Source organism: Corticium candelabrum, chromosome 1, assembly GCF_963422355.1.
Source record: "Corticium candelabrum chromosome 1, ooCorCand1.1, whole genome shotgun sequence".
NCBI lineage: Eukaryota > Metazoa > Porifera > Homoscleromorpha > Homosclerophorida > Plakinidae > Corticium > Corticium candelabrum.
The window spans coordinates 6,324,365-6,351,780 of record NC_085085.1 but is presented as its reverse complement, the minus strand read 5'-3'; the positions used below and the strand labels follow the sequence as shown (position 1 = coordinate 6,351,780).

Genomic DNA, 27,416 nt, shown 5'->3' with positions numbered 1-27,416 from the left:
TGCCATGTGCTGACATCTGTAAATGTGCCTAAGTATTGTCTACCATAGTACAAAACATAAACTTTCAAACAAATTCAGCAATCCAATCGGTTCTCCTTGGACAGAATGCAAATTTGTTGAAAGCAGTAAGAAAGTGACAATCTATCTTCATGATCGACTTGAAACCAAAGAAACAAAACTACAATTACGAATAATGCAAACAAAACTATTCAATACAAGAAAACATCTACACAAACCACTGGAAATACATATGAAGACGCCATGCTCTCTAATTATTTCATGTAGACTTCTAGTTTGTGACATACCTACTGAAATTCTGTAACAAAAAGCAAAATATAATGACAAATAATACAGACGCATAAACAACAACAGTAACTTACCGCACAATGAAAAAGCTGACATGGACACCATCAGACACTTCAAATTTAACTATTGTTTCTGTGGCTTCTGTCTTATCGATCTCCCTGCAGAGAAACACGTGAAAATGAAAACACACAACTTCTTACTTACTGTAATTTCAGTACCAGTTAAAATAGAACACATTGTTTAAAACATCAGTATAAACCTCAGTAGAGGCAGAACCCTCCAGCTCAATGACAGTACCATTTCGTTTTGTCTACAAACACATACATTAAAATGTTATGTTTGACATAGAAACAACCTCATTAATCCAGTCACACCACAACTGTGATTGGTGATATTTCATCTGCAAGGTAGAGATGCTCTTCAGTACCTGCTTCAACAATTGTAACCCTACCCCATTGCATAGGATAACTGCATGACAACACCAATGAAATTACAAAGTGATGACACACAGCAACAAAAATTGTTTACTATTCATGGTCAGAGTCAGACACATTCAAACTGGCACCAGTAACACGCAGCAAGTCACTACTACCTGCTATAAACCTTGGTCTATTTTCTAAAAAGTGGAAGACGTTACTTTCTCGAGCATAGTAACTTCATCTCCAACAGTATACCTTTAATGTCAATAACAGGTGGATTGGCATTAAGACCAACATAGGTCACAGTAAATCCAACTGGTGAAGCAGAAATGCCATTCAAGTCTAATACCTCAATCAACATCAATCTATAAGACATACATACGTTGATTAGATTAAAACGTATGTGTAAACTAGGCACAGAAACAATGTCTAAATTTTTTCCTTCCTTACTATACCTTGGAATGTGATCTGCCTGCCCTTTGTTTTGATATGACAAAGCCAGTAAGACGTGAGTCAAATTAAGCTGTTCACCTGATTTTCGAATAATATCTCTTCATACAAATAACACATAAACATGCATGGCCAAACAATGTCCAAAATATGTACCGTACAATCTCACTCGTGAATTCATTGTGTCATTTCTCTCCACTGCAGAAGTGAAAAGAGCATCCTTCTCCATAACGGTAAGTCTACCTGCAGAAACTGCTCTGTCAAGAGATGATAAATAAGCAAGCTGAAACAGAAAGATAACAGACAAATCTACACAATTTTCACAATAGGATATCTATACTTTCTCTTCCCGAACATCAGCTGCCCATTCCAAAGTAAGTTTGATCCTCTCCCAATCCTGTTAATGCAATTTCACAGTACATTGTTTGATCACTACATAACATCTCAAAATCACATTACATCATTTCCATAATCACTTGCATCCAAGGTTTCATTATCAACAATAAATACAACCTCATCACCATAGAAGATGACAACGGATCTGTTCCTAGTTGAATTGTCAAACTTGTTCAAGTCAATGTCAAAATGTCTGCAACTAGTGGTATGCCAAGGTATTGTATCACAGAAAAATCCACTTTCGATGGCACACACAGATGAGCAGCCATCCCTATTTTCATTGTTTCTATCATCACATGCTTCTGCTGGTAGTTCCAACACACCATTACCACACTGAGGACAATGCAGAGTCGCAGGCGCAAAGGTAGAAGGCAGACTATTACAAAGACTTTCCTGACTCACTGCACCTGTTCCATTGCTTAACAAAGCTATGGTCAGTGCAGACTGACTTCTGGATGAAGTACACAAATCAGTAACATTTTGTAGCTCCTGAATCACACCACCACCATCAGTAGCAGAATCAATCAACTGCAATGCCTGTTGCACAGTTTCTGCTTTAGCTTCTTCACTTTCACCAGTAAAACAGAGTACAAACCCTCTTCTCAACATCTCATCTCTCAATGAAGCCAAATTGCTATTGTCTTGCCCACAATCAGTCAGTAAAGACAACGTCTGCTTCACATTCTGATCACGATAAAATGCTGATGATTCCATCACATCAGCTATGCTATAAGCATCATCTACAGTAAACAGAGTGTCGCATAAGGCTTCTTTAATACAACTCTGCTGAGTGGCAAACAGCTGTCTTTCAAATGCTTGACATTCCCAAAACAAGGGTTCGTCTGGCTGATACCCACCATACACAACGTCAAGTTCTTGTGCAGCAACTCTCACCAAACAATTCCATGTGCTACTTGCCCAATCTCTAGCTGGTCTGCTAGTACCCGGATTAGCAATAAACTTGCACAGTGGAAACATAAATTCTTCAATGTACGAAGTTCCACCACAAAAGAAACCCAAATTTGAAACTTTAACAAATGCATGGCAATCTTCCACGGCACATGAACCATCAACAGTAGCTGAAATGAGATCATCATCACAACACAGTTCACTGTGGAATATGGTCTGAAGTTCTTACGTGTTTCACACAGAATTCCGTGATATCCAGCAGAACAGAAGCACCTGTAGTCATCAACTTCATCAATACATGTTGCTCCATTCCGACACGGAGATGAGATACATTCATTCGCCTCTGCAGAACACAAATGAAGCATTGACAGCCAAAAGACCCATAGCTACGTATGATTACCAATGCACTGTGGCTGAGAGCCAGACCACTGGCCACTTTGCAAGCATGAGATGTTGCTATTGCCGATCAATTTATATCCAGCAAAACAACTAAATGTAACAGTCGAATCACAACGAGCTGATGCTCCGTTTGTGATGCCATTCACATGATCAAACAATGGTGGACAAATAATAACTGTAACATTATCAGTCTACAAACAATAACTATTACAATCAAAACATTTATTGACTCACGATTGCATGTTGGAGGTGAGTCGTTCCAAGACCCTGTCAATAGACACGTCAGTGTTTGAGAGCCAATAAGTTCAAAACAATCTTTGCACTCAAACTTCTTCACAGATCCCAATGTTGTAGTGTTGCCAATAGTAGGCAAACTATTCTCCACAGGATCAAGATCGCCACAATCCACAACTGATAGCATAAACCATTAACTTTAATTCCCACAGACATTAACTATTTACCTCTGCATACTGGCTGCTCATCAGACCAACTACCATTTGTCAGGCAGACTCTTTTGGCTGGACCTACAAGCTCATAACGACTTTCACAAACAAATTCTTCCACAACACCACAGCTTGTTTCATTCCTAATCTTCATGCCATTTTCTGGAATTGGCAAGTTTGGACAATGAATTACTAATACATAATGACATGTGTTTCAGATGGCAATGACTGATGTTAATTAACGACAGCACTAACAGTCACATGTGGGTTGGTCTGCACTCCACTGGCCATTATCAAGACAAGTAAGATTGCTATGTCCTTTCAACTCAAAGCATTGGTTACAGCCAAATAAAACTTCAGAAAAAACAACTGTCTCATTGCCCATCTTAATTAAGCCAACACTTGAAGATGATAGTTCTTCACAGAAAACCACTGCAATTAAACAATGACAACCATATCGACAGTCACATGAAAACTCCAACAATGCTACTGACAGTCACAAGTTGGCTGTTGCCCACTCCATGTTCTGTTTTCCAGACACGTTCGAATACTGGAGCCACTCAGTCTATACCCTGTATCACATTTAAATTCAACACTCGCTGAGCAAATTGTTTCGTCTCCCATTCTTTCTCCTTTCTGAATTTCTTCTAGTGGAGAGCAATAAATTACTAAACAGAACAACAGAAGTAGCATGCTTCAAGACAACAGCTGTGTATTAGTCTTTCTACACACTATTGCAAGAAGGTTCTGTACCACTCCAAGTACTATTAGCCTGGCATGTTCTTGTTGTTGGTCCTTCCAGCTCATAACACGGGTTACACTCAAACCTTACTTCAAAGCCCAATGTAGTGTTTGCAGTTCCTATCTTCCTGCCATTTCTAATGTCATCAAGATTGCCACAATCCACAGCTGCGAAGATACAAGTTAAAGAAAACTTCAGTAGCGAGCATTGTATCAAACTTACCACTACAATGGACACTACGTGAGCTCCACAATCCATTTGCCTGACATTCAGATACTGAGGAACCAGAAATTTCATATCCCTCATCACAAACAAATGTAAGAACATTAGAGAACACCGTTTTGTTTCCTATTATTCGACCATTCTGCAGTTCAGGAAATTCGCCACAATCTCTTGCTGTAATACAATAACGATAGTTACATCCACATTAGATACTCACAAAAGAATGACAAACAACATACGATGGCATATGGTTTCATGTCCACTCCATGTGCCATCAGCTTGGCATGTACGATTAGATGATCCATTCAAAAAATAACCCAAACCACAGGAGAAAATGACTGTGGATTGATAAATTCGATTTTCACCATATCTTTTGCCATTAAAAGGATTAGGGAGTTCATCACATTCTACCACTACAATAAATATATCACAATTACTCCTGTCACCATTATTACGAAAGACGACCAGCTACTCACATTTGCATGTAGGTTGAGAACCACTCCATGAACCGTTTTCCAAACACACTCTCTCTGAAATTCCTGATAACTCATATCCCACATTACACGTAAATGATGTAATGGCAGGTTGGTGCACATCTCCCAGCACAGACACCACAGATGGTTGAATTACACTACCATTAATTGGACTTGGAAGAGAGCCACAACTAGCAACTATACAACAAAACTACAAACCATAAGTGAGAATTTCACATTGTTTTTGTTGTTCTCACATAAAATTTCAAGTTTGGTGCAATTCAACTGTAAGCTTCTGCTATTCAACCATCGTCCTTCATCACATTGACTACGATTCAGACTTGTTACAAAAATAGGTCCACTCCTGACACCAAATTGCTTATTTTCAACTTGGACAACACTCAAACTATCCCTTTTCTGCTCCATGCAAGCAACTCCAGCAGCATCAGTTCCTCTAACACTAAAATAAGTGTAGTCTACACCAGACAAAGAAATAACACTTCCAGTCAATGGAGTCGGTGAGCTCCCGTGTGATGAAGTTCTACTGACAACTACTGATGTACAGCTAGTCTGGGACCATTCAACAGCCACAGCCCACCAGCCAAACTGAGTAATTTCCAACATCAATGTTTGTTTCATGACAACAGCTTTGCCTGAATTTTGCCATATTCCGCAACTCTCATTGTAAAACCAGACAGAAAGCTGATCACTAAAACGATCAACCACAAATGGAACGTACAACCACACTGAGCTCAGCAAATTGATGTTTAGAGAAGTAAGAGTAGGTCCAGCAGTCACATGAACTGCCACATAAGCATCCAGGTTCACCCGAGACAACTGATTCTTGTCGGTCACACCAATCAAGTGTGGTACACCATGCAAAGAAGCTGTGAGGTTGACAGAAGTGATTGTAAAATTCAGTTCACTTCTAACATCTACATCCAAAGAACCAAAAGGAACATAGAGTTTTATAAAACGAAAACCAAAATCAGGAAATGTGACATTGATGTCAGAACTAGACACGACACCAATAGATACAGTGTCTGCCTGTCGTTGCATATAAATTGGTAAATTGTTCACTGCCAACAAGAAAATTAGTACATACAACAAAATTTCAGTAAAATGTTGAGATCTGACCAGATAGATGATGAGTATAATATGAAGCACTACTGGGCAGATATCCATCAGCTTCTACAGTAATAAGCAAGTATGTATTAGGTGGAACAACGATCAGCACAATGTTTTCTGTAGCACTGATGCGTTGATACAAAGTAACAGCCTCACTGTCTACAACTCGAATAGTCACCACTGCCGGCATGACAGGCATATAGCTCCATGCCTCTAACAACTCTATACTCAATTTGGAGACACCTAAAGATAAACACTTAATATATATGTAATAAGAAGACCCCATATGTCAAGATACGTTGGCAAAATGGTGCAATTCCGCGCCATTGTCCTGATGTAACACAATCACGATATGCTGTCCCCAGCAACTCAAATCCATTTTCACATTCATACCAAACAGTAGATCCACAACGATAACTATCAGTTAGGTGTAATATTGATCCATTACTAGGTACTTCAAGAGCAGAACAATGAACATCTAAAAGCCACCAAAAAATAAGCAAATGCTATGATCTAATTAAACATGTATGTACAACATTATCAGTACACTGTACATTAATTAAACTAACATGTGCAATTGGGTTCCTCTCCACTCCATGTTCTATTAGGCAAGCAAGACAGTTGGTTGTATCCTTGAACCTCATGACATTCATTACAGCGAAATCCAACTACAGCACCACACACGGTGTCATTTGAATCTTTTTCGCCATTAATAGGTATTCTAAGAGCTGGACATGATTTCACTATAAAGCAAATCACACAGGATAAAATTAACTGTTATTCCCAACAATGACATAGGCAAACTAACGTGTGCAGTTAGGTTCTTTACTGCTCCATGTATTGTCAACAAGACAAGTTAGCACGCGGTGTCCTTCAAGCTCATAACACTCACCACAGCTAAATTCTACAGAACTGCCACATGATGTGTCATTTGAATTTTTGCTTCCATTATCAGGTGCCACAAGTGCAGGACAAAACTTCACTATAAAGACACCTTGTTGCTACCACACTTAGATATTCAAGCCAACAAACTAACCAGAGCAATTTGGTGCTTCACTGCTCCATGTTTGATTCGGCAAACAAGACAACTGATTGTATCCGACCAAGTCATAACATTCACGGCAGCTAAACATTACAGTAGTACCACATGAAGTGTCACTAGAATCCTTCTGTCCATTAGATGGAGTAACAAGCTCAGTGCAAGATTTCACTATCAAAGCAATAACACATAACTTAGATGCTCAACTAAACAACAAAAAGAAAACCAACATGTGCAATTAGGTTCGAAACCGTCCCAAGTTTTATTGGGCAGGCAAGACAGTTGGTTGTGTCCTTCCAGCATGTAGCACTCATAACAATTAAACTCCACACAAGTACTGCATGATGTGTCACTTGAGTTCTTTTCGCCATTGACAGGTGTTACAAGAATTGGACATGATTTTACTACAGTAGAAGAAATCATTTCAATTGTATTTATTTTTAAAGTCTTGTATACTAACAAGTGCAGTTAGGTTCTTCACCACTCCATGAATTGTTTGGCAAACAGGAAAGATTGTAGTGACCTTCCAATGAGTAACATTCATCACATGTAAATTCTACTGTTGTACCACAGAAAGTAAAGTTAGACTCCTTCTTCCCATTTGTGGGTTCAGTAAGTACAGAACATGATTTTACTATAAAGACAACATTGCATAACTTCACAGTAAGCTCAAAAATCATGCATAGTGCAAATGAGCTAACATGCACAATTGGGTTCTTCACCACTCCATGAATTGTTTGGCAAACAAGTAAGTTGTGAATCACCCTCCAAGTCATAACACTCATCGCAACTAAAGTCTACAACTGTACCACATGACAAGGTATTTGTGCTTTTTGATCCATTAGATGGTGTAGCCAGAATTGAGCAAATTTTTACTACAAAAGAGTAACAAAGATCAAAGATAGTCTCAAACAATCAATACAAACCTTACAATTACACCTTGGATTTCCACCACTCCATGAAGTGTTTGACAAACAAGAAAGCTGTTCATTACCTTCCAACTCATAACACTCGTTACAACTAAAGTCCACAACTGTACCACATGAAATGCTATTTGTGTTCTTCAAGCCATTAGATGGTGTAGAAAGAACCGAACAATTCTTTACTACAGAATACAGCAACAAAGACAAATATAGATTCAAACATAGTCTCGCGCAGCCAGCCCCTCCCCCTTTCTGACATTCAATGCAAAAACCTAAAAATAAATCCATCAATAATGCACACAAACTTACACTTGCAAACAGGTTCTTGACTGCTCCACAAATTATTTGGAAGACATGAAAGTTGGTCATATCCCTCTAATTTGTAACAATCTGAACAATTAAAAGATACAGTTGTATTACACGAGCGATTGTTTGAGTTCTTTTGTCCATTAGCCGGTGTCACAAGAGCTGGACAGAATTTTACTAAATTGAAGCACCAATAGTTACTCAAAGAGTACCAACAAATGACAGCTTTACAATTAACTAACTCTTGCAACTGGGTTCTGTCCCATTCCATGTTCGATTAGATAAGCAAGTCACATGATTGTCACCGTCCACCTCATAACAATCATCACATCTAAACTCTACTGTAGTACCACAAGACATGTCGTTTGAATCCTTCTTGCCATGTACTGGTGTCCTAAGTGCTGGACAGTATTTTACTACATAAATATAATGTAATTTTACTAAATCTATAAATCAAACTCGAACATGTTAATGTATTACTACAAAAGCCATACCTTTGCAAGTTGGTGCTTCACCCGTCCAACTTTGATTTGGCAAACAAGAAAGCTCACGCTGTCCCTCCAATTCATAGCATTCATTGCAACGAAATCCTACAGCAGTACCACTAGCAGTGTTAGTTGTATTCTGCATACCATTGTTCGGAGTCAGCAAAACTGGGCAAAACACCTCTAAAGCCAAGATTCCCAATAAACAGTTCATCAGCAATTGCATAATATCTCAAGCAAATAATATACATGTCATGACTTAGGTATGGGCGGACACACACAAGCAGTTGCATGTTTCAATCCAGTCTAATGCAACATGTACCTTCACAGACATCAGGGTTGCTGCTGCTGAAATTATAAAATGTTGGCTTGCAACTATCACATCTCTGACCACCAGCATTCCCTTTGCAGTCACAGTATCCAGTCTCATTGCACAAAGTTGACAGGGAACCCACAGGATCACAATTACAAGCTGCACAACAGATCCAAACAACATAGAGATCTCACCACAATCTATACGTACATTCACTTTATACCTTCACAACCAGCAGTGCTAAATCCAAACAAAGTGTAATTACAAGTAGCGCATTTTCGAGTAACAACATTGGGAGCACAAGTGCACTGGCCACCCAACTTCTCACATAGTCATAAAAAGGCATGGTCATAAAATTGTGGACTGTAAATACGTGTAAGGACCAAAGCTGAATATAGTATATACACCACCCTTTTTCCAGTCTGGATCTGCCACTGATTCTACTGTATCAGCAAATTAGAAGTCAATAAAAGTGGGCATGTCTACAGCATCGTGACATTAGCCCTCCAGAGGTCACACTACGCCATTGCACATTCCATTCAACTCTAAACATTTATCGGGCAATTCAAGCAAAAGACAAACCCTACACATTCATCGACATATAAATTTAGGAGCATACCCTCGCACTGTGGAGTCACACCATCCCACCTTCCATTCGTCATACAAGCCAAAGAAGACTTTCCTGATAACATGAAGCCTTCGTTGCAACTGAAACCGACTGTTACACCACACTTAGTGTCCTCGGAGCTCTTTGTACCATTATATGGTGTCGTCAACGATGGGCAGTAGACCACTACAACAACGCATAATGATCAATGTTACAAACATAAACAAAGTACAAATTTCCATTGCTCACATTCACAAGTAGGAGGAATGTTATGGTCCCAATAAAAACCAGGCAAGCAGGTCAAATAATCAATGCTAGCCTCATAGCATTCATCACACATAATGCCTACAGTTGTACTGCAGGCTGTCTCAGTTGTTGATAATGACCCACTGACAGGACGAACCAGTTCTGGACAGTGACCAACTGAATAAAATATAAATCATACACAATTACATACAAAATAAAAGTAGATCAGTCACCGTACTTTCACAGGAAGGTGGACTTCCATCCCACTGTCCATTCAGGTCGCAAGTTAAGTTTGAGTGACCAACAAGAAAGTAGCAATCATCACAACCAAAGTGCACAGTTGTATTGCAAACGCTGATGTTAGTAGACATATTACCATGTATCGGACAAAGCAGCACAGGGCAACTAATCACTATCACACATACAGTATACTTCAACAAAAACAAAAGTAAACTTGCCAAAAACCTTACAATGACATGGAGTTGGTGCAACATGAAACATGGCTACTATAGTCGATGTTTGCAATGCTGAATGAACTTGAGTGGGTTCCAATAATGCTGATGTTTGAGTAGTACTGAATATTTCACTAGAGACAATTACCACTACTTGCGATGATGTCACCTGTTCAATAGCAGCAGGTGGAGATGGAGAAGATGGCAAAATTACAGGACTTGATGAAGGCACTGTCTTTAAAACAATACTTGATGAAACAACTACAAAAATTGATCTTGATACACCCACAAATGAAGAAAGAGGTGGCAGCACAATTAAAGATAGTACTGAAGACACTGCCTCTGGTGGAATAATTGATGGTGATACATCAACAGATGGAGGAAGAGGTGGTGGCACAATAATTGGTAAATGTGAAGATATTGACTGTGTTACACCTACAGATGAAGAAAAAGGTGGTAGCACAATTGCAGATGGTACTGAAGACACTGTCGCTGGTGGAATAATTGATGGTGAAGAAACTGTCCTGACTGATAGTGATATATCAACAGATGGAGAAACAATAATTGGTAACAGTGAAGATATCGACTGTGTTACACCTACAGATGAAGAAAAAGGTGGTAGCACAATTGCAGATGGTACTGAAGACACTGTTGCTGATGGAATAATTGATGGTGAAGAAACTGTGCTGGCTGATGGTGATACATCAACAGATGGAGGAACAGGTGGTGGCACAATAATTGGTAACAGTGAAGATATCGACTGTGTTACACCTACAGATGAAGAAAGTGGTAGCACAATTGCAGATGGTACTGAAGACACTGTCGCTGGTGGAATAATTGATGGTGAAGAAACTGTGCTGACTGATGGTGATATATCAACAGATGGAGGAACAGGTGGTGGCACAATAATTGGTAACAGTAAAGATATCGACTGTGTTACACCTACAGATGAAGAAAGAGGTGGTAGCACAATTGCAGATGGTACTGAAGACACTGTCTCTGGTGGAATAATTGATGGTAAAGAAACTGTGCTGACTGATGGTGATATATCAACAGATGGAGGAACAGGTGGTGGCACAATAATTGGTAATAGTGAAGATATCGACTGTGTTACACCTACAGATGAAGAAAGAGGTGGTAGCACAATTGCAGATGGTACTGAAGACACTGTCTCTGGTGGAATAATTGATGATGAAGAAACTGTGCTGACTGATGGTGATATATCAACAGATGGAGGAACAGGTGGTGGCACAATAATTGGCAAAGATAAAGATATTGACTGTATTACACCCACAGATGAAGAAAGAGGTGGTAGCACAATTGCAGATGATACTGAAGACACTGTCTCTAGTGGAATAATTGATGGTGAAGAAACTGTGCTGACTGATGGTGATATATCAACAGATGGAGGAACAGGTGGTGGCACAATAATTGGTAACAGTGAAGATATCGACTGTGTTACACCTACAGATGAAGAAAGAGGTGGTAGCACAATTGCAGATGGTACTGAAGACACTGTCGCTGGTGGAATAATTGATGGTAAAAAAACTGTGCTGACTGATGGTGATATATCAACAGATGGAGGAACAGGTGGTGGCACAATAATTGGCAAAGATAAAGATATTGACTGTATTACACCCACAGATGATGAAAGAGGTGGTAGCACAATTGCAGATGGTACTGAAGACACTGTCGCTGGTGGAATAATTGATGGTGAAGAAACTGTCCTGACTGATGGTGATATATCAACAGATGGAGGAACAATAATTGGTAACAGTGAAGATATCGACTGTGTTACACCTACAGATGATGAAAGAGGTGGTAGCACAATTGCAGATGGTACTGAAGACACTGTCGCTGGTGGAATAATTGATGATGAAGAAACTGTGCTGACTGATGGTGATATATCAACAGATGGAGGAACAGGTGGTGGCACAATAATTGGCAAAGATAAAGATATTGACTGTATTACACCCACAGATGAAGAAAGAGGTGGTAGCACAATTGCAGATGGTACTGATGACACTGTCGCTGGTGGAATAATTGATGGTGCAGAAACTGTGCTGACTGATGGTGATATATCAACAGATGGAGGAACAGGTGGTGGCACAATAATTGGCAAAGATAAAGATATTGACTGTATTACACCCACAGATGAAGAAAGAGGTGGTAGCACAATTGCAGATGGTACTGAAGAAACTGTCGCTGGTGGAATAATTGATGGTGAAGAAACTGTGCTGGCTGATGGTGATACATCAACAGATGGAGGAACAGGTGGTGGCACAATAATTGGTAACAATGAAGATATCGACTGTGTTACACCCACAGATGAAGAAAGAGGTGGTAGCACAATTGCTGATGGTACTGAAGACACTGTCGCTGGTGGAATAATTGATGGTGCAGAAACTGTGCTGACTGATGGTGATATATCAACAGATGGAGGAACAGGTGGTGGCACAATAATTGGCAAAGATAAAGATATTGACTGTATTACACCCACAGATGAAGAAAGAGGTGGTAGCACAATTGCAGATGGTACTGAAGACACTGTCGCTGGTGGAATAATTGATGGTGCAGAAACTGTGCTGACTGATGTTGATATATCAACAGATGGAGGAACAGGTGGTGGCACAATAATTGGCAAAGATAAAGATATTGACTGTATTACACCCACAGATGAAGAAAGAGGTGGTAGCACAATTGCAGATGGTACTGAAGACACTGTCGCTGGTGGAATAATTGATGGTGAAGAAACTGTCCTGACTGATGGTGATATATCAACAGATGGAGGAACAATAATTGGTAACAGTGAAGATATCGACTGTGTTACACCTACAGATGATGAAAGAGGTGGTAGCACAATTGCAGATGGTACTGAAGACACTGTCGCTGGTGGAATAATTGATGATGAAGAAACTGTGCTGACTGATGGTGATATATCAACAGATGGAGGAACAGGTGGTGGCACAATAATTGGCAAAGATAAAGATATTGACTGTATTACACCCACAGATGAAGAAAGAGGTGGTAGCACAATTGCAGATGGTACTGATGACACTGTCGCTGGTGGAATAATTGATGGTGCAGAAACTGTGCTGACTGATGGTGATATATCAACAGATGGAGGAACAGGTGGTGGCACAATAATTGGCAAAGATAAAGATATTGACTGTATTACACCCACAGATGAAGAAAGAGGTGGTAGCACAATTGCAGATGGTACTGAAGAAACTGTCGCTGGTGGAATAATTGATGGTGAAGAAACTGTGCTGGCTGATGGTGATACATCAACAGATGGAGGAACAGGTGGTGGCACAATAATTGGTAACAATGAAGATATCGACTGTGTTACACCCACAGATGAAGAAAGAGGTGGTAGCACAATTGCTGATGGTACTGAAGACACTGTCGCTGGTGGAATAATTGATGGTGCAGAAACTGTGCTGACTGATGGTGATATATCAACAGATGGAGGAACAGGTGGTGGCACAATAATTGGAAAAGATAAAGATATTGACTGTATTACACCCACAGATGAAGAAAGAGGTGGTAGCACAATTGCAGATGGTACTGAAGAAACTGTTGCTGGTGGAATAATTGATGGTGCAGAAACTGTGCTGACTGATGGTGATATATCAACAGATGGAGGAACAGGTGGTGGCACAATAATTGGCAAAGATAAAGATATTGACTGTATTACACCCACAGATGAAGAAAGAGGTGGTAGCACAATTGCAGATGGTACTGAAGACACTGTCGCTGGTGGAATAATTGATGGTGAAGAAACTGTGCTGACTGATGGTGATATATCAACAGATGGAGGAACAATAATTGGTAACAGCGAAGATATCGACTGTGTTACACCCACAGATGAAGAAAGAGGTGGTAGCACAATTGCTGATGGTACTGAAGAAACTGTCGCTGATGGAATAATTGATGGTGAAGAAACTGTGCTGACTGATGGTGATACATCAACAGATGGAGGAACAGGTGGTGGCACAATAATTGGTAACAGTGAAGATATCGACTGTGTTACACGCACAGATGAAGAAAAAGGTGTTAGCACAATTGCAGATGGTACTGAAGACACTGTCTCTGGTGGAATAATTGATGGTAAAGAAACTGTGCTGACTGATGGTGATATATCAACAGATGGAGGAACAGGTGGTGGCACAATAATTGGTAATAGTGAAGATATCGACTGTGTTACACCTACAGATGATGAAAGAGGTGGTAGCACAATTGCAGATGGTACTGAAGACACTGTCTCTGGTGGAATAATTAATGATGAAGAAACTGTGCTGACTGATGGTGATATATCAACAGATGGAGGAACAGGTGGTGGCACAATAATTGGTAACAGTGAAGATATCGACTGTGTTACACCTACAGATGAAGAAAGAGGTGGTAGCACAATTGCAGATGGTACTGAAGACACTGTCTCTGGTGGAATAATTGATGGTAAAGAAACTGTGCTGACTGATGGTGATATATCAACAGATGGAGGAACAGGTGGTGGCACAATAATTGGTAATAGTGAAGATATCGACTGTATTACACCTACAGATGATGAAAGAGGTGGTAGCACAATTGCAGATGGTACTGAAGACACTGTCTCTGGTGGAATAATTGATGATGAAGAAACTGTGCTGACTGATGGTGATATATCAACAGATGGAGGAACAGGTGGTGGCACAATAATTGGCAAAGATAAAGATATTGACTGTATTACACCCACAGATGAAGAAAGAGGTGGTAGCACAATTGCAGATGATACTGAAGACACTGTCTCTAGTGGAATAATTGATGGTGAAGAAACTGTGCTGACTGACGATGATATATCAACAGATGGAGGAACAGGTGGTGGCACAATAATTGGTAACAGTGAAGATATCGACTGTGTTACACCTACAGATGAAGAAAGAGGTGGTAGCACAATTGCAGATGGTACTGAAGACACTGTCGCTGGTGGAATAATTGATGGTAAAGAAACTGTGCTGACTGATGGTGATATATCAACAGATGGAGGAACAGGTGGTGGCACAATAATTGGCAAAGATAAAGATATTGACTGTATTACACCCACAGATGAAGAAAGAGGTGATAGCACAATTGCAGATGGTACTGAAAACACTGTCGCTGGTGGAATAATTGATGATGAAGAAACTGTCCTGACTGATGGTGATATATCAACAGATGGAGGAACAATAATTGGTAACAGTGAAGATATCGACTGTGTTACACCTACAGATGATGAAAGAGGTGGTAGCACAATTGCAGATGGTACTGAAGACACTGTCTCTGATGGAATAATTGATGATGAAGAAACTGTGCTGACTGATGGTGATACATCAACAGATGGAGGAACAGGTGGTGGCACAATAATTGGTAACAGTAAAGATATCGACTGTGTTACACCTACAGATGAAGAAAGAGGTGGTAGCACAATTGCTGATGGTACTGAAGACACTGTTGCTGGTGGAAAAATTGATGGTGAAGAAACTGTGCTGGCTGATGGTGATACATCAACAGATGGAGGAACAGGTGGTGGCACAATAATTGGTAACAGTGAAGATATCGACTGTGTTACACCTACAGATGAAGAAAGTGGTAGCACAATTGCAGATGGTACTGAAGACACTGTCGCTGGTGGAATAATTGATGGTGAAGAAACTGTGCTGACTGATGGTGATATATCAACAGATGGAGGAACAGGTGGTGGCACAATAATTGGTAACAGTAAAGATATCGACTGTGTTACACCTACAGATGAAGAAAGAGGTGGTAGCACAATTGCAGATGGTACTGAAGACACTGTCTCTGGTGGAATAATTGATGATGAAGAAACTGTGCTGACTGATGGTGATATATCAACAGATGGAGGAACAGGTGGTGGCACAATAATTGGTAACAGTGAAGATATCGACTGTGTTACACCTACAGATGAAGAAAGAGGTGGTAGCACAATTGCAGATGGTACTGAAGACACTGTCTCTGGTGGAATAATTGATGGTAAAGAAACTGTGCTGACTGATGGTGATATATCAACAGATGGAGGAACAGGTGGTGGCACAATAATTGGTAATAGTGAAGATATCGACTGTGTTACACCTACAGATGAAGAAAGAGGTGGTAGCACAATTGCAGATGGTACTGAAGACACTGTCTCTGGTGGAATAATTGATGATGAAGAAACTGTGCTGACTGATGGTGATATATCAACAGATGGAGGAACAGGTGGTGGCACAATAATTGGCAAAGATAAAGATATTGACTGTATTACACCCACAGATGAAGAAAGAGGTGGTAGCACAATTGCAGATGATACTGAAGACACTGTCTCTAGTAGAATAATTGATGGTGAAGAAACTGTGCTGACTGATGGTGATATATCAACAGATGGAGGAACAGGTGGTGGCACAATAATTGGTAACAGTGAAGATATCGACTGTGTTACACCTACAGATGAAGAAAGAGGTGGTAGCACAATTGCAGATGGTACTGAAGACACTGTCGCTGGTGGAATAATTGATGGTGCAGAAACTGTGCTGACTGATGGTGATATATCAACAGATGGAGGAACAGGTGGTGGCACAATAATTGGCAAAGATAAAGATATTGACTGTATTACACCCACAGATGAAGAAAGAGGTGGTAGCACAATTGCAGATGGTACTGAAGAAACTGTCGCTGGTGGAATAATTGATGGTGAAGAAACTGTGCTGGCTGATGGTGATACATCAACAGATGGAGGAACAGGTGGTGGCACAATAATTGGTAACAATGAAGATATCGACTGTGTTACACCCACAGATGAAGAAAGAGGTGGTAGCACAATTGCTGATGGTACTGAAGACACTGTCGCTGGTGGAATAATTGATGGTGCAGAAACTGTGCTGACTGATGGTGATATATCAACAGATGGAGGAACAGGTGGTGGCACAATAATTGGAAAAGATAAAGATATTGACTGTATTACACCCACAGATGAAGAAAGAGGTGGTAGCACAATTGCAGATGGTACTGAAGAAACTGTCGCTGGTGGAATAATTGATGGTGCAGAAACTGTGCTGACTGATGGTGATATATCAACAGATGGAGGAACAGGTGGTGGCACAATAATTGGCAAAGATAAAGATATTGACTGTATTACACCCACAGATGAAGAAAGAGGTGGTAGCACAATTGCAGATGGTACTGAAGAAACTGTCGCTGGTGGAATAATTGATGGTGAAGAAACTGTGCTGGCTGATGGTGATACATCAACAGATGGAGGAACAGGTGGTGGCACAATAATTGGTAACAATGAAGATATCGACTGTGTTACACCCACAGATGAAGAAAGAGGTGGTAGCACAATTGCTGATGGTACTGAAGACACTGTCGCTGGTGGAATAATTGATGGTGCAGAAACTGTGCTGACTGATGGTGATATATCAACAGATAGAGGAACAGGTGGTGGCACAATAATTGGAAAAGATAAAGATATTGACTGTATTACACCCACAGATGAAGAAAGAGGTGGTAGCACAATTGCAGATGGTACTGAAGACACTGTCGCTGGTGGAATAATTGATGGTGCAGAAACTGTGCTAACTGATGGTGATATATTAACAGATGGAGGAACAGGTGGTGGAACAATAATTGGCAAAGATAAAGATATTGACTGTATTACACCCACAGATGAAGAAAGAGGTGGTAGCACAATTGCAGATGGTACTGAAGACACTGTTGCTGGTGGAATAATTGATGGTGCAGAAACTGTGCTGACTGATGGTGATATATCAACAGATGGAGGAACAGGTGGTGGCACAATAATTGGCAAAGATAAAGATATTGACTGTATTACACCCACAGATGAAGAAAGAGGTGGTAGCACAATTGCAGATGGTACTGAAGACACTGTCGCTGGTGGAATAATTGATGGTGAAGAAACTGTGCTGACTGATGGTGATATATCAACAGATGGAGGAACAATAATTGGTAACAGCGAAGATATCGACTGTGTTACACCCACAGATGAAGAAAGAGGTGGTAGCACAATTGCTGATGGTACTGAAGACACTGTCGCTGATGGAATAATTGATGGTGAAGAAACTGTGCTGACTGATGGTGATACATCAACAGATGGAGGAACAGGTGGTGGCACAATAATTGGTAACAGTGAAGATATCGACTGTGTTACACGCACAGATGAAGAAAGAGGTGGTAGCACAATTGCAGATGGTACTGAAGACACTGTCTCTGGTGGAATAATTGATGGTAAAGAAACTGTGCTGACTGATGGTGATATATCAACAGATGGAGGAACAGGTGGTGGCACAATAATTGGTAATAGTGAAGATATCGACTGTGTTACACCTACAGATGAAGAAAGAGGTGGTAGCACAATTGCAGATGGTACTGAAGACACTGTCTCTGGTGGAATAATTGATGATGAAGAAACTGTGCTGACTGATGGTGATATATCAACAGATGGAGGAACAGGTGGTGGCACAATAATTGGCAAAGATAAAGATATTGACTGTATTACACCCACAGATGAAGAAAGAGGTGGTAGCACAATTGCAGATGATACTGAAGACACTGTCTCTAGTAGAATAATTGATGGTGAAGAAACTGTGCTGACTGATGGTGATATATCAACAGATGGAGGAACAGGTGGTGGCACAATAATTGGTAACAGTGAAGATATCGACTGTGTTACACCTACAGATGAAGAAAGAGGTGGTAGCACAATTGCAGATGGTACTGAAGACACTGTCGCTGGTGGAATAATTGATGGTGCAGAAACTGTGCTGACTGATGGTGATATATCAACAGATGGAGGAACAGGTGGTGGCACAATAATTGGCAAAGATAAAGATATTGACTGTATTACACCCACAGATGAAGAAAGAGGTGGTAGCACAATTGCAGATGGTACTGAAGACACTGTCGCTGGTGGAATAATTGATGGTGAAGAAACTGTGCTGGCTGATGGTGATACATCAACAGATGGAGGAACAGGTGGTGGCACAATAATTGGTAACAATGAAGATATCGACTGTGTTACACCCACAGATGAAGAAAGAGGTGGTAGCACAATTGCTGATGGTACTGAAGACACTGTCGCTGGTGGAATAATTGATGGTGCAGAAACTGTGCTGACTGATGGTGATATATCAACAGATGGAGGAACAGGTGGTGGCACAATAATTGGAAAAGATAAAGATATTGACTGTATTACACCCACAGATGAAGAAAGAGGTGGTAGCACAATTGCAGATGGTACTGAAGAAACTGTCGCTGGTGGAATAATTGATGGTGCAGAAACTGTGCTGACTGATGGTGATATATCAACAGATGGAGGAACAGGTGGTGGCACAATAATTGGCAAAGATAAAGATATTGACAGTATTACACCCACAGATGAAGAAAGAGGTGGTAGCACAATTGCAGATGGTACTGAAGAAACTGTCGCTGGTGGAATAATTGATGGTGAAGAAACTGTGCTGGCTGATGGTGATACATCAACAGATGGAGGAACAGGTGGTGGCACAATAATTGGTAACAATGAAGATATCGACTGTGTTACACCCACAGATGAAGAAAGAGGTGGTAGCACAATTGCTGATGGTACTGAAGACACTGTCGCTGGTGGAATAATTGATGGTGCAGAAACTGTGCTGACTGATGGTGATATATCAACAGATAGAGGAACAGGTGGTGGCACAATAATTGGAAAAGATAAAGATATTGACTGTATTACACCCACAGATGAAGAAAGAGGTGGTAGCACAATTGCAGATGGTACTGAAGAAACTGTCGCTGGTGGAATAATTGATGGTGCAGAAACTGTGCTAACTGATGGTGATATATTAACAGATGGAGGAACAGGTGGTGGAACAATAATTGGCAAAGATAAAGATATTGACTGTATTACACCCACAGATGAAGAAAGAGGTGGTAGCACAATTGCAGATGGTACTGAAGACACTGTTGCTGGTGGAATAATTGATGGTGCAGAAACTGTGCTGACTGATGGTGATATATCAACAGATGGAGGAACAGGTGGTGGCACAATAATTGGCAAAGATAAAGATATTGACTGTATTACACCCACAGATGAAGAAAGAGGTGGTAGCACAATTGCAGATGGTACTGAAGACACTGTCGCTGGTGGAATAATTGATGGTGAAGAAACTGTGCTGACTGATGGTGATATATCAACAGATGGAGGAACAATAATTGGTAACAGCGAAGATATCGACTGTGTTACACCCACAGATGAAGAAAGAGGTGGTAGCACAATTGCTGATGGTACTGAAGACACTGTCGCTGATGGAATAATTGATGGTGAAGAAACTGTGCTGACTGATGGTGATACATCAACAGATGGAGGAACAGGTGGTGGCACAATAATTGGTAACAGTGAAGATATCGACTGTGTTACACGCACAGATGAAGAAAGAGGTGTTAGCACAATTGCAGATGGTACTGAAGACACTGTCTCTGGTGGAATAATTGATGGTAAAGAAACTGTGCTGACTGATGGTGATATATCAACAGATGGAGGAACAGGTGGTGGCACAATAATTGGTAATAGTGAAGATATCGACTGTGTTACACCTACAGATGATGAAAGAGGTGGTAGCACAATTGCAGATGGTACTGAAGACACTGTCTCTGGTGGAATAATTAATGATGAAGAAACTGTGCTGACTGATGGTGATATATCAACAGATGGAGGAACAGGTGGTGGCACAATAATTGGTAACAGTGAAGATATCGACTGTGTTACACCTACAGATGAAGAAAGAGGTGGTAGCACAATTGCAGATGGTACTGAAGACACTGTCTCTGGTGGAATAATTGATGGTAAAGAAACTGTGCTGACTGATGGTGATATATCAACAGATGGAGGAACAGGTGGTGGCACAATAATTGGTAATAGTGAAGATATCGACTGTGTTACACCTACAGATGATGAAAGAGGTGGTAGCACAATTGCAGATGGTACTGAAGACACTGTCTCTGGTGGAATAATTGATGATGAAGAAACTGTGCTGACTGATGGTGATATATCAACAGATGGAGGAACAGGTGGTGGCACAATAATTGGCAAAGATAAAGATATTGACTGTATTACACCCACAGATGAAGAAAGAGGTGGTAGCACAATTGCAGATGATACTGAAGACACTGTCTCTAGTGGAATAATTGATGGTGAAGAAACTGTGCTGACTGACGATGATATATCAACAGATGGAGGAACAGGTGGTGGCACAATAATTGGTAACAGTGAAGATATCGACTGTGTTACACCTACAGATGAAGAAAGAGGTGGTAGCACAATTGCAGATGGTACTGAAGACACTGTCGCTGGTGGAATAATTGATGGTAAAGAAACTGTGCTGACTGATGGTGATATATCAACAGATGGAGGAACAGGTGGTGGCACAATAATTGGCAAAGATAAAGATATTGACTGTATTACACCCACAGATGAAGAAAGAGGTGATAGCACAATTGCAGATGGTACTGAAAACACTGTCGCTGGTGGAATAATTGATGATAAAGAAACTGTCCTGACTGATGGTGATATATCAACAGATGGAGGAACAATAATTGGTAACAGTGAAGATATCGACTGTGTTACACCTACAGATGATGAAAGAGGTGGTAGCACAATTGCAGATGGTACTGAAGACACTGTCTCTGATGGAATAATTGATGATGAAGAAACTGTGCTGACTGATGGTGATACATCAACAGATGGAGGAACAGGTGGTGGCACAATAATTGGTAACAGTAAAGATATCGACTGTGTTACACCTACAGATGAAGAAAGAGGTGGTAGCACAATTGCTGATGGTACTGAAGACACTGTCGCTGGTGGAATAATTGATGGTGAAGAAACTGTGCTGGCTGATGGTGATACATCAACAGATGGAGGAACAGGTGGTGGCACAATAATTGGTAACAATGAAGATATCGACTGTGTTACACCCACAGATGAAGAAAGAGGTGGTAGCACAATTGCTGATGGTACTGAAGACACTGTCGCTGGTGGAATAATTGATGGTGCAGAAACTGTGCTGACTGATGGTGATATATCAACAGATAGAGGAACAGGTGGTGGCACAATAATTGGAAAAGATAAAGATATTGACTGTATTACACCCACAGATGAAGAAAGAGGTGGTAGCACAATTGCAGATGGTACTGAAGAAACTGTCGCTGGTGGAATAATTGATGGTGCAGAAACTGTGCTAACTGATGGTGATATATTAACAGATGGAGGAACAGGTGGTGGAACAATAATTGGAAAAGATAAAGATATTGACTGTATTACACCCACAGATGAAGAAAGAGGTGGTAGCACAATTGCAGATGGTACTGAAGACACTGTTGCTGGTGGAATAATTGATGGTGCAGAAACTGTGCTGACTGATGGTGATATATCAACAGATGGAGGAACAGGTGGTGGCACAATAATTGGCAAAGATAAAGATATTGACTGTATTACACCCACAGATGAAGAAAGAGGTGGTAGCACAATTGCAGATGGTACTGAAGACACTGTCGCTGGTGGAATAATTGATGGTGAAGAAACTGTGCTGACTGATGGTGATATATCAACAGATGGAGGAACAATAATTGGTAACAGCGAAGATATCGACTGTGTTACACCCACAGATGAAGAAAGAGGTGGTAGCACAATTGCTGATGGTACTGAAGACACTGTCGCTGATGGAATAATTGATGGTGAAGAAACTGTGCTGACTGATGGTGATACATCAACAGATGGAGGAACAGGTGGTGGCACAATAATTGGTAACAGTGAAGATATCGACTGTGTTACACGCACAGATGAAGAAAGAGGTGTTAGCACAATTGCAGATGGTACTGAAGACACTGTCTCTGGTGGAATAATTGATGGTAAAGAAACTGTGCTGACTGATGGTGATATATCAACAGATGGAGGAACAGGTGGTGGCACAATAATTGGTAATAGTGAAGATATCGACTGTGTTACACCTACAGATGATGAAAGAGGTGGTAGCACAATTGCAGATGGTACTGAAGACACTGTCTCTGGTGGAATAATTAATGATGAAGAAACTGTGCTGACTGATGGTGATATATCAACAGATGGAGGAACAGGTGGTGGCACAATAATTGGTAATAGTGAAGATATCGACTGTGTTACACCTACAGATGAAGAAAGAGGTGGTAGCACAATTGCAGATGGTACTGAAGACACTGTCTCTGGTGGAATAATTGATGGTAAAGAAACTGTGCTGACTGATGGTGATATATCAACAGATGGAGGAACAGGTGGTGGCACAATAATTGGTAATAGTGAAGATATCGACTGTGTTACACCTACAGATGATGAAAGAGGTGGTAGCACAATTGCAGATGGTACTGAAGACACTGTCTCTGGTGGAATAATTGATGATGAAGAAACTGTGCTGACTGATGGTGATATATCAACAGATGGAGGAACAGGTGGTGGCACAATAATTGGCAAAGATAAAGATATTGACTGTATTACACCCACAGATGAAGAAAGAGGTGGTAGCACAATTGCAGATGATACTGAAGACACTGTCTCTAGTGGAATAATTGATGGTGAAGAAACTGTGCTGACTGACGATGATATATCAACAGATGGAGGAACAGGTGGTGGCACAATAATTGGTAACAGTGAAGATATCGACTGTGTTACACCTACAGATGAAGAAAGAGGTGGTAGCACAATTGCAGATGGTACTGAAGACACTGTCGCTGGTGGAATAATTGATGGTAAAGAAACTGTGCTGACTGATGGTGATATATCAACAGATGGAGGAACAGGTGGTGGCACAATAATTGGCAAAGATAAAGATATTGACTGTATTACACCCACAGATGAAGAAAGAGGTGATAGCACAATTGCAGATGGTACTGAAAACACTGTCGCTGGTGGAATAATTGATGATGAAGAAACTGTCCTGACTGATGGTGATATATCAACAGATGGAGGAACAATAATTGGTAACAGTGAAGATATCGACTGTGTTACACCTACAGATGATGAAAGAGGTGGTAGCACAATTGCAGATGGTACTGAAGACACTGTCTCTGATGGAATAATTGATGATGAAGAAACTGTGCTGACTGATGGTGATACATCAACAGATGGAGGAACAGGTGGTGGCACAATAATTGGTAACAGTAAAGATATCGACTGTGTTACACCTACAGATGAAGAAAGAGGTGGTAGCACAATTGCTGATGGTACTGAAGACACTGTTGCTGGTGGAAAAATTGATGGTGAAGAAACTGTGCTGGCTGATGGTGATACATCAACAGATGGAGGAACAGGTGGTGGCACAATAATTGGTAACAGTGAAGATATCGACTGTGTTACACCTACAGATGAAGAAAGTGGTAGCACAATTGCAGATGGTACTGAAGACACTGTCGCTGGTGGAATAATTGATGGTGAAGAAACTGTGCTGACTGATGGTGATATATCAACAGATGGAGGAACAGGTGGTGGCACAATAATTGGTAACAGTAAAGATATCGACTGTGTTACACCTACAGATGAAGAAAGAGGTGGTAGCACAATTGCAGATGGTACTGAAGACACTGTCTCTGGTGGAATAATTGATGATGAAGAAACTGTGCTGACTGATGGTGATATATCAACAGATGGAGGAACAGGTGGTGGCACAATAATTGGTAACAGTGAAGATATCGACTGTGTTACACCTACAGATGAAGAAAGAGGTGGTAGCACAATTGCAGATGGTACTGAAGACACTGTCTCTGGTGGAATAATTGATGGTAAAGAAACTGTGCTGACTGATGGTGATATATCAACAGATGGAGGAACAGGTGGTGGCACAATAATTGGTAATAGTGAAGATATCGACTGTGTTACACCTACAGATGAAGAAAGAGGTGGTAGCACAATTGCAGATGGTACTGAAGACACTGTCTCTGGTGGAATAATTGATGATGAAGAAACTGTGCTGACTGATGGTGATATATCAACAGATGGAGGAACAGGTGGTGGCACAATAATTGGCAAAGATAAAGATATTGACTGTATTACACCCACAGATGAAGAAAGAGGTGGTAGCACAATTGCAGATGATACTGAAGACACTGTCTCTAGTAGAATAATTGATGGTGAAGAAACTGTGCTGACTGATGGTGATATATCAACAGATGGAGGAACAGGTGGTGGCACAATAATTGGTAACAGTGAAGATATCGACTGTGTTACACCTACAGATGAAGAAAGAGGTGGTAGCACAATTGCAGATGGTACTGAAGACACTGTCGCTGGTGGAATAATTGATGGTAAAGAAACTGTGCTGACTGATGGTGATATATCAACAAATGGAAAAACATGTGGTGGCACAATAATTGGCAAAGATAAAGATATTGACTGTATTACACCCACAGATGAAGAAAGAGGTGGTAGCACAATTGCAGATGGTACTGAAGACACTGTCGCTGGTGGAATAATTGATGGTGCAGAAACTGTGCTGACTGATGGTGATATATCAACAGATGGAGGAACAGGTGGTGGCACAATAATTGGCAAAGATAAAGTTATTGACTGTATTACACCCACAGATGAAGAAAGAGGTGGTAGCACAATTGCAGATGGTACTGAAGAAACTGTCGCTGGTGGAATAATTGATGGTGAAGAAACTGTGCTGGCTGATGGTGATACATCAACAGATGGAGGAACAGGTGGTGGCACAATAATTGGTAACAGTGAAGATATCGACTGTGTTACACCTACAGATGAAGAAAGAGGTGGTAGCACAATTACAGATGGTACTGAAGACACTGTCCCTGATGGAATAATTGATGATGAAGAAACTGTGCTGACTGATGGTGATATATCAACAGATGGAGGAACAGGTGGTGGCACAATAATTGGCAAAGATAAAGATATTGACTGTATTACACGCACAGATGAAGAAAGAGGTGGTAGCACAATTGCTGATGGTACTGTCGCTGGTGGAATAATAATTGGTAACAGTGAAGATATCGACTGTGTTACACCTACAGATGAAGAAAGAGGTGGTAGCACAATTGCAGATGGTACTGAAGACACTGTCTCTGGCGGAATAATTGATGATGAAGACACTGTGCTGACTGATGGTGATACATCAACAGATGGAGGAACAGGTGGTGGCACAATAATTGATAACAGTGAAGATATCGACTGTGTTACACCCACAGATGAAGAAAGAGGTGGTAGCACAATTGCAGATGGTACTGAAGACACTGTCGCTGGTGGAATAATTGATGATGAAGAAACTAAGCTGACTGATGGTGATATATCAACAGATGGAGGAACAGGTGGTGGCACAATAATTGGTAACAGTGAAGATATCGACTGTGTTACACCCACAGATGAAGAAAGAGGTGGTAGCACAATTGCTGATGGTACTGAAGACACTGTCGCTGGTGGAAAAATTGATGGTGAAGAAACTGTGCTGGCTGATGGTGATACATCAACAGATGGAGGAACAGGTGGTGGCACAATAATTGGTAACAGTGAAGATATCAACTGTGTTACACCTACAGATGAAGAAAGTGGTAGCACAATTGCAGATGGTACTGAAGACACTGTCGCTGGTGGAATAATTGATGGTGAAGAAACTGTGCTGACTGATGGTGATATATCAACAGATGGAGGAACAGGTGGTGGCACAATAATTGGTAACAGTGAAGATATCGACTGTGTTACACCTACAGATGAAGAAAGAGGTGGTAGCACAATTGCAGATGGTACTGAAGACACTGTCTCTGGCGGAATAATTGATGGTGAAGAAACTGCACTGACTGACGGTGATACATCTGCAGATGAAGGCGATGGCAGAATTCCATGTAGAAGTGAAGATACTGACTGCATTGAAACAATTGTTGGTGAAGGAACTACGCTGACCAACGATGATACATCCACAGCATGAGGCACCATTACAGGTGGCGGTGAAGACACTGTTTGTGTTAGAACTGCTGTTGGTGAAGATGTCGACATTTCTACATATTAATTAAACAGATCACAAACCATCATGTTAACAGCCCAGTACTGAAAAATGGATGTCCCTACTTTATTGTAAAAAGCTGAATACCATTTCCAACTTGTATATCA

General features: G+C 40.7%; 2 protein-coding genes across 2 annotated transcripts; both read right to left on the bottom strand.

Moving 5' to 3' along the window:
• Positions 1 to 64: 64 nt before the first annotated feature.
• Positions 65 to 847, bottom strand: LOC134186806 (uncharacterized). The gene is made up of 5 exons (XM_062654900.1): positions 681 to 847; positions 525 to 616; positions 381 to 464; positions 310 to 316; positions 65 to 178 (listed from the first exon to the last, which is right to left on the bottom strand). The coding sequence occupies exons 1-5, from the start codon at positions 765 to 767 to the stop codon at positions 65 to 67; spliced, it is 384 nt and encodes a 127-aa protein (XP_062510884.1). The 5' UTR covers positions 768 to 847.
• Positions 834 to 27,302, bottom strand: LOC134186716 (CUB and sushi domain-containing protein 3-like). Its single transcript, XM_062654782.1, has 35 exons — positions 27,210 to 27,302; positions 10,277 to 10,493; positions 10,045 to 10,218; positions 9,810 to 9,983; positions 9,573 to 9,746; positions 8,963 to 9,112; positions 8,650 to 8,823; positions 8,398 to 8,571; positions 8,159 to 8,332; positions 7,858 to 8,031; positions 7,628 to 7,801; positions 7,387 to 7,560; positions 7,157 to 7,330; positions 6,924 to 7,097; positions 6,696 to 6,869; positions 6,457 to 6,630; positions 6,186 to 6,365; positions 5,897 to 6,130; positions 5,017 to 5,838; positions 4,763 to 4,957; positions 4,526 to 4,699; positions 4,287 to 4,460; positions 4,076 to 4,231; positions 3,817 to 3,990; positions 3,578 to 3,754; positions 3,341 to 3,514; positions 3,114 to 3,290; positions 2,881 to 3,054; positions 2,710 to 2,823; positions 1,635 to 2,650; positions 1,516 to 1,572; positions 1,337 to 1,458; positions 1,181 to 1,276; positions 981 to 1,090; positions 834 to 922 (listed from the first exon to the last, which is right to left on the bottom strand). The coding sequence occupies exons 1-35, from the start codon at positions 27,300 to 27,302 to the stop codon at positions 834 to 836; spliced, it is 7,137 nt and encodes a 2,378-aa protein (XP_062510766.1).
• Between the last annotated feature and the right edge of the window lie 114 nt (positions 27,303 to 27,416).